Below are 9,349 nucleotides of genomic sequence, written 5' to 3'. Positions count from 1 at the left end.
ACCAAAGCAACATACTAAACACAACACCATCGCAATAATCTAGCTAAGTGTAAACAGCAGTAAATACTATTTATTCAATGTTGTTGTGCAGCACGCAGGACAGACAGCGCACAATGTGCTTTGAAGTAGCAGCCAAGAAAGGTGTAATTTAAGTCTACGAGCAGTGAACACCCGTGTGCACACCTGTGTGGATCAGCGCGCTTGTATTCAAATGGTTTCCACATGTAATGGTCTGCAAGAGGATGTAGAGAGCCATAGCCCAGTCCCCCAGGGCATGAAGCAGGCATGGAGGAGATCCAGATGGAGGAGATCCAGGCCCCAGACATCCAGAGGCCCCAGAGTGCGAGAGCCCAAGGAGGACCACTGGAGGGGCATCCGTGCCACACTCATGGGAAGGGCTGAGGATCCCCAGACGAAGCGTCACCCAGTAGCCACCGAGCAGAAGCTAGAGGGGGCTGCACCGGCGTGCCCGCCGGCTCTGCCAGCAGCCAGCTGTGCCAGAGTGAACTGAGCTGCAGGCCCAGAGGCCGGAGGCCCGAGGGCCCCCCGCACCCCGGAGGAGGCCTGACCAAGCAACAGGCGCCAGGCCCCGCCAGGTAGCCACCGGGAGTGAGCCGGTACATACCTGAGCGCCCAGCCCCGGACACCAAGAACCACCAATGCACCGACCCCTGAGGGCATCAGTCACCGACAGGGAGTGTGGTGAGGGGAGATAGGCCTTGGAGGACCTGGGAGTTCCCAGAGAGGTGGAGTCTAAGACCCGACCTGACATATAGACACAGACAAACAGGCACACACAGACACAAACATGCATTCCCACCCTCATGCACACATATACAAACACTCAGCACTCACCCAACGTAAGGATTGACATAAATGGACATGTACACACAATCACACTCCCCAAACATACTCTATACCCCGGGTCCAGGTACCCTCGCCCCCAGAGGGGGAAACAGAACCCAGACCCAAGAGATGTTACCCTTCCCCCCGGGGTGGAGGCAAGCAGATCGTCCCAGGCTCCGCAGCAGTAGGGAGGCCAATCGGACAGCCAACATCTCCTCCCAGCCCCCCCGCCCCGATGGTTAGCAGAGAACGGGGATGTGTGAAGACCCCATACCTCCCTCCTCCCGCTCATGTGTAGTGTTGCTGCGTGTTGTTCTAAAGTGCATTTAAAACAAGGGAGAGCATGGTGCTGCTGCCAGAGAGCAGCAGGTGTTAGCACGGCCCCTCCCTGCCTGCCCTCTCTTTTTGAATGTTTCATGCCTGTTTCACCTTCAAACACACATACACTGTGTGTACACAGGGGCATTAAATAGGGGTTTATATTTAAGCCAAAGCAAATTTTTACAACCTTGCAATGATAAAAAATATTTTTAGCTTACTGTTGATCTGTGAAGCATTAACAGATTATCTATCATTTGTCCTAGCTTATAAAGCTCTCATGAAATATAACTTCCTAGAAAGTAACCTCAGTTTTATCTGAAATAAGAAGCAGAAAGTTAGCGGCCATCCAGGTCTTTATGTCTTTAAGACATTCCTGCAGTTTGGTGTGTATTATCTGGCTTCATGGACAGATAGAGCTGGGTGTCATCTGCATAGCAGTGAAAATTTATGCTATGTCTTCTAATGATGCTGCCTAAGGGAAGCATGTATAATGTAAACAGAATTGGTCCTAGCACTGAACCCTGTGGAACTCCATAATTAACCTCAGTGTGTGAAGAGGACTCACCATTTACATGCACAAATTAATTAATTATCGGAAATAATTAATTACATAAATATTTACAACAAATGTAATTAATTAATTAATTATTGACACATTTAATTATTTATTTATTTATTTCACATTTTAATTAATTATTGCCACATTTAAATAATTATTTAATTGTGTATTTAATTAATTCATTTTGGCACAGTTGACTCCTTCAGGTCTCACCATGAAATAATTTTATCTGTCAACCTCACCCATCAAACTCAGGAGGCGGGGTTAACACTGATCGAGTCAAAACCATTGCTTTGGCCTGGTGGCCATTGTTTTTAGCACACAACTGTTAGGATGCCTGGGTCGTCGACCCAGGGTTTTTGAGTTTATAATATTATGTATACTTTCTAGTTTTTGGTTTCTTTGAGTTCTGTCTTATGGCTTATGTCTCTGTCTTCTTTAGTTGCTCTGTCTCCCCTATCACCTGCATCGCCTTGTCTAGTTCGCGTCTATGTGTATCTTAAGTTCCTATATCCCCGTGTTCAGTCAGTGTTTGTGTCTGCCCTGTTCCCACGTCTCTGTTCCCTTTGTAGTGCCTGCTTATGAGCCTGTGTCCTTGTTCAGTCTGTGTTATGCGTTTCCTGTTTTACTTTGAAGGTCTGTGTCTTATCTCAGTGTGTTCAGTTTACGCTTCTTTGGTCTCGTCAGTTCTGATTTGCCCCAGCTGTGTTTCCCTCCTGTTACTCATTTCCTGATTGCTCCCTCTGTGTATTTAAGCCCTGTGTTTCTCTGTGTCCGTGTCGCAATCTACCGTTTATTTTGCTGTGTGTTTTGCCTGTCCACCGGTGTTAGTTTATTTTTGACATTTTCCAGTTATGCCATGTTTGCGTTCAGCATTAAAGCTGTTTTTGTTTAAGTTCTGTCTCCGGAGTCTGTGTCACGGTCTGGCTGGGGCAGACCGTATGTGTTGCAGAGGAGGACTCAAACACAGACCAAAACGTGGTGTGGATTAACAAAACAAGCCGTTTATTGAGACTAGAAATGAGGGTACAAAATAACAGGGCATCGGTAAAAACTAAACAATAACCTAAACTGGGTGAACTAATAACAAAACATGAAAAACCTTAACCATAGTGAACTGACATGGGTACCTGGAGCTGAGACATGGATGAGCAGACGACCTGACCCTGGCATGCAGAAAACAAAGGGCTTAAATACATACATGAGGTGATCAGGGGAAGTGGAGACACATGGGGGAAACAGCTGACAGACATGAACCTAATGACAGGACCAGGAGAGGAAAGCTAAATACAATAAACAAAGAACACATGACATTGTCAGAATAAAACAGGAAATACTAAAACTAAAACATGACAACACAACTTAACAGACCTAATATGTGATGAATAAATACAAAACCCCAAAACATAGAAAACCCAGGAACAATAACTGCCTAAACTAAAGGCAGATAGGAAATAACACAAACTAAATCACATAACAAAATGAGACAAATACAAACATGAACTCAGAGCGCTGGGTCAGAGACCCAGCCTGTGACAGTCTGCACCTTGGGTCCTATTCCTGTCTGCACACAGCCACACCTAACAACAACAACCAGCATGTGGAAACTCACAGAACTGAACTTTGAAAAACCCTGTTTGTGTGCCACCAAATACCGTTTTAATATTTTTTTTAGCGAGAATGTAGTGATTTAATCTTCATATGTCTGGTCGGTTTGTCAAGATACAGCCTCTTTGCAAAAGTGCTTCGATGATTTTGGAGATGTCTGCCCAGGATAGACCCGTTTGCCTCGCAAGCAATCAAGTTGTTATTACCACTGACAAAGCGCAGGCCCCGGTACACAGCTGTAATAACCCCCGCTGACACTGACTTCTTTTACTGAGGTTATATTTATCGGGGTTTTATTTCCTGATGTTCAGTCGCCAATTCTGAATTATAACTAACATTAAAAACATGTTTAAGGAGGAGAGAGAGCAAATAAATTTGATTAACAGCTGATCTTTGGGTTTTTGTTCAGTAATCAGCGTGACCTGCGTATAAACGTATAAATGAGATAATGTTGGTGTTTCCGTCATGTAGTAACTGCTGGCTTTAACTGTACAAAGGTTGTTCGACACTATGAAACACATACAGACTTCATGATGTTCGGCTAATATTTTTATTGTGAATAGTAATCATGAGGGTAAACGGACCTGTACACCACGGAGCGAGGTCAGCATATCCACGATATCTTCAGCTCTGAGTTAACAGTTTCCCAGCTGACTAGTCTAACTGACATCTACGAATATGTCACGGGTCATATCAATATGATTTTACAGAAGATCATCCTTATTACTGCCAACTATTCCAGAGACGTGAAAATCTACAGCATAAAGAACAAAAAAATATAGCAGTCTAACGCAACACTGTAACAGAGATGAACCGTCAGTTTGTCGCAGATCAAAGTGGAATGAAAGTGATTGGTTGAACAGGTGTTCGTGATCTGTGTTTTCTGCATTTTCATCAGCGTAAGAGACTCAGCAGCAGATTAGAATAACAGTTACACATTTAATAAATCACCAAATGAATACACGCAAGAAACGAGCAAACCTGTTCCGACAATTTGAGTTTGTGTTCCCTCAGCTGCAGACTCGCTGCTGTTTAAATGTTTGAGAGGAAGATTAGATATAAAGCAAACGTCAAACATAGACTCAGTCTGCGTTCACATTTGATATGAGGCCAGGACGGATAATGGCTGTGTCCTGTTTGAAGATCATATATGTAAAATTGTTGTCTGACCTTCGTCGAGCCAGCCGCTCAGAGTCCGTGGTTACCATGGTTACTGTATAAGCACCTATAATGTAAACAGCTGACACAGGGGAAACCTACCGGGAGCATGGGTGTTTATGGTTTTCATTGCAAAAGAACCGTCTGTCTATGTTTCAGTGCCCTGGTCTGCCACAGTTTCCACCAGCCCCACTCCAGTCTCAGCAGTTTAGTGACCTGACTGTTCCATTTTTAACTTTTGGTGTTTCTGCCTATCACAAGATTGATAACTTCAGTCAGCACTGTAGTGCATCATTCTCACATCAGAGGGACATTTGAATACTGTTTTATACAGCATATGACTGGAAGATGAATATCAAGCAGGCATAAGTGTGATGTTGATTGAACTGAGATCTCCTACTGTCATTTCTGTTGCTGGAGATGTCCACTCTAATTTAATTTAATTTAATTAGTTTGCTGCTTTGAATTATATGCAAACATGTCCATGTGGATTATATAAGTTTCTTGAGGAAGAGAAAATATGTTCATCAAAAGAAGACAGTTGAGGTACTCGGGGCATCTAACCAGGATTCCTCCTGGACTCCTTGGTAGGTGAGATGTTTTTGGCCATGTCCTACTGGGAGGAGGTCTCAGCGGGCTTGGGGAATACTGTGTCCTCCAGGATGAGCTGGAAGGCATGGCTGGGTTGAAGGAAGTCTGTCAAATTGATAAGCAGAGGAAGTGGTGCAGCACCTGGTTCTGTTTGTAGAAGCTCAGATGTAGGGGCAGCCAATCAGATGAAAGCTGGCGTAAATAGAGGAGGGGTTGGGGTGGGGGCTCCAAAAGACTGTAGCATGCAAAACCACTACTTTGTACAATTTCTGTCGTCTACAGACAAAATCATCTTAACTTGTGATCTTGTAAGCTGCTGGTACTTGAGTTGTTTTATGCCTTTGAACAGAGCCTGGTGGGTATTTGGTCCTGCTTCTGGCATCAGTGCTAAGTTACACTAATCCAGCTGCTGGGTGTAATTTGTTATTAACCGGACTAGTTCATTTATCTATCTCTAGTATGCATTTGAAGAACTCATAATCTTCTGTGTTCTCCCTAGCTGCCCTGGGCTTATCCGTGGCCTTCATCTTAAAATTCAGAGACAACATGTTCCATGTGCTGACTGGCCAGTTCACTACTGTTCTGGTCACAGGCCTCTCCCTCTTCCTCTTTGACTTCCACCCTTCGCTGGACTTCTTCCTCCAGGCACCCACGGTCCTGCTGGCCATCTTTATCTACAATGCCAGCTGGCCCAAGGACCTGGAATATAGCCTGCAGCGGGAGAAACTACGGGTCATCAACGGGGAGGTGTTTGAGAGGTCAAGAGGGGTAGGAGACAAACCACAAATCCTCAGTAGTCACGCACACAAGCCCACACACTCCTTTTCCTCACACAACTTCGCTCACCTAACCCCGATGTATATCCACTTCCTCTACTCCCGCCCACATACCAAGTGCTCTGCAGGAAACTTGGCTCTTGTTTCTCTGTAATGTCATTTCTTGAGTGCAAGAGGAAACCTGATTCCCAGCTATGAAAATAGCATCCAGGCTCATGCTGGAGCCTTACGTCATAGAATTCCTTTAGTAGTCAAGTGTTTTTTGATGGAAGAAGCTATTTAACAATACAGTAGTCTGTGGGGATACTATCCTGGAATTCTTTTCATCCCCAGCATCCTGTTCTGTATTGAAGAAACCCTGTAAATCAGGTGAAATGCCAGGTTTCAGGTGTTTGTTTCTTTGCTAGAGCACTAACAAAAATACCCTCTCCATTGGCAGCCGTGGCTTTAAAATGCACGGTACTTCCCCGGTGTTTTTCGGGGAGTAAATACTGCCCTCCACTTTCTGAAAACAGAAAAAAGATGTGCACAGTGCCTCAATGTCTGCAGATTTGTCCACTGGATTTGATCACTTGTTCATTCATTCTGATGCCTTGTCTCTTTTTTGTGTTGCAGGACAGTGAGGAGCTCGAGCTCCTGACAAAGGTAAATGCAGACAGTGTTTCTGATGAAGAGTCCTTGTAGTAATGACAGAGCTCACTCCCAAGTATCCAGAGGATACTCTGCATCTTTCCTGCTGCTGATATCGAACTGGACAATTGACTGGATGGAACATGGTCACAGAGTTTCAGTCAGGTTTCAGAGCTCAGCACAGCACAGAAACAGCTTTAGTGAAGGTTACAAATGATCTTCTTATGGCCTCTGACAGTGGACTCATCTCTGTGCTTGTCCTGCTAGACCTCAGTGCAGCGTTCGATACTGTTGATCATAATATCCTATTAGAGCGATTAGAACATGCTGTAGGTATTACAAGTACTGCGCTGCAGTGGTTTGTATCATATCTATCTAATAGACTCCAATTCGTGCATGTAAATGGAGAGTCCTCTTCACACACTGAGGTTAATTATGGAGTTCCACAGGGTTCAGTGCTAGGACCAATTCTGTTTACATTATACATGCTTCCCTTAGGCAGTATCATTAGAAGACATAGCATACATTTTCACTGCTATGCAGATGACACCCAGCTCTATCTGTCCATGAAGCCAGATAACACACACCAATTAGTTAAACTGCAGGAATGTCTTAAAGACATAAAGACCTGGATGGCCGCTAACTTTCTGCTTCTTAATTCAGATAAAACTGAGGTTATTGTACTCGGCCCTGAAAATCTTAGAAATATGGTATCTAATCAGATTCTTACTCTGGATGGCATTACCTTGGCCTCCAGTAACGCGGTGAGGAACCTTGGAGTCATTTTTGACCAGGACATGTCCTTCAACGCACATATTAAACAAATATGTAAGACTGCTTTCTTCCATTTGCGCAACATCTCTAAAATTAGAAATATCCTGTCTCAGAGTGACGCTGAAAAACTAGTTCATGCATTTATTACTTCCAGGCTGGACTACTGTAATTCATTATTATCAGGATGTCCAAAAAACTCACTGAAAAGCCTTCAGCTAATCCAAAATGCTGCAGCAAGAGTCCTGACAGGGACTAGAAAGAGAGAGCATATTTCTCCTGTTTTGGCTTCCCTTCATTGGCTTCCTGTTAAATCCAGAATTGAATTCAAAATCCTGCTCCTCACATACAAGGTCTTAAATAATCAGGCCCCATCTTATCTTAATGACCTTGTAGTACCATATCACCCTATTAGAGCGCTCCGCTCTCGCTCTGCAGGCCTACTTGTTGTTCCTAGAGTATTTAAAAGTAGAATGGGAGGGAGAGCCTTCAGTTTTCAGGCCCCTCTTCTGTGGAACCAGCTTCCAGTTTGGATTCGGGAGACAGACACTATCTCTACTTTTAAGATTAGGCTTAAAACTTTCCTTTTTTCTAAAGCATATAGTTAGGGCTGGACCAGGTGACCCTGAATCCTCCCTTTGTTATGCTGCAATAGATGTAGGCTGCCGGGGGATTCCCATGATGCATTGAGTTTTTCCTTTCCAGTCACCTTTCTCACTCACTATGTATTAATAGACCTCTCTGCATTGAATCATATCTGTTATTAACCTCTGTCTCTCTTCCACAGCATGTCTTTATCCTGTCTTCCTTCTCTCACCCCAACCGGTCGCAGCAGATGGCCGCCCCTCCCTGAGCCTGGTTCTGCCGGAGGTTTCTTCCTGTTAAAAGGGAGTTTTTCCTTCCCACTGTCGCCAAAGTGCTTGCTCATAGGGGGTCATATGATTGTTGGGTTTTTCTCTGTATCTATGAAGCGCCTTGAGGCGACTTTTGTTGTGATTTGGCGCTATATAAATAAAATTGAATTGAATTGAATTGAATAGATTGTCTGTGAAAGCATTTATTTGAACAGTGATAAGCAGGTAAACGGTGAAAGATACTGTTGATAGATTATATGATAGACTCCTAGTATTAAAAACAAAGTGTTTAATAACAGAATTAGCGAAATGTGTATATTTTGGAAACGTGCCTGTCTGTGGATGACTGCTGTCATTCATATGGGGGAAAGTACCAGCAACGCTGTTTGTTGGAAAATAAGTGATACTTTTGGATTCATTATGGATTCCTTTTATGGACAGTGTATTTCTTTACATGATTCCTGTTGTACATGCTGCTATTTGACTGCTTGCTGGTGCTGGACGTCTAAGGACCAGAAACTGCAGTTTCAGGATTGTTTTGATAATAGATTTGTTTGAAATTGTGGTGATTTTGAATCTTTATCCACACTATGATGAATTCAGTTTGTATTGTACTGTGGAAGAGGCAGTTTATTTTTTTATTTGTTTATTTTCTGAGCCAGAATAAGTGGTATTGACATAATTGCCACTAATGCCTGACTTTCTGTCAGCACCACAAACTCCCTGCCTCTCTTACTTGGGGCTTGAATATTTTCTTGTTAAACTGTAAAATAACATTGTCTAAAGATTGTTGTTTGTGCCATTAAAATCCTCACGTGTGAATGCATTTTCTTGTAAAATAAATGGCAAGTTGTTTTACTTCTGTGCAAGTAATGCAATTTAATACAATCGCTGATGTCTTGTCATAAATTTGTGCATTTATTTAAATACTGAGGTTTTCTGGAGGAAGACCTAAAGGGTACTAGCTGCTCTAACTCCATGTTTTTCTTCTATTACTTTGCACATGCTTGATAGCTGTTTTAGCTCCCTATCAGTTCCTTTAAGCCAACTCTTAGATATTTTACCCACCTGCTGAATAACAGTGTTCCACACCCACTAACATTATACAGATCCAAGAGAAAGGAGACTGTAACGCAGTCTGAGGTCTAAGCTTTAAATGAACAAGACTCACTTGTACATACACTTTGGCCATGTTTAATACAAACTCTGTCTCTTGCTCTATGGCAGCTGAGAGA

At 43.3% G+C, this 9,349-nt stretch overlaps 1 protein-coding gene across 1 annotated transcript; it reads left to right on the top strand.

The window, feature by feature from the left end:
- The first annotated feature begins 5,085 nt into the window (after nt 1–5,085).
- LOC146648959 (UDP-sugar transporter protein SLC35A5-like) lies at nt 5,086–6,811 on the top strand. Its single transcript, XM_085387677.1, has 3 exons — nt 5,086–5,438; nt 5,583–5,851; nt 6,475–6,811. Exons 2-3 carry the CDS (start codon nt 5,630–5,632, stop codon nt 6,541–6,543), a joined length of 291 nt encoding a protein of 96 aa, XP_085243803.1. The 5' UTR covers nt 5,086–5,438; nt 5,583–5,629; the 3' UTR covers nt 6,544–6,811.
- Nucleotides 6,812–9,349: the final 2,538 nt, after the last annotated feature.

Source organism: Rhamphochromis longiceps, linkage group LG17 (genome assembly GCF_057381845.1).
Source record: "Rhamphochromis longiceps isolate RC_006_pf linkage group LG17, R_longiceps_female_GT1.1, whole genome shotgun sequence".
NCBI classification, from domain to species: Eukaryota; Metazoa; Chordata; class Actinopteri; order Cichliformes; family Cichlidae; genus Rhamphochromis; species Rhamphochromis longiceps.
This window is presented reverse-complemented; position numbering and strand designations above follow the sequence as displayed.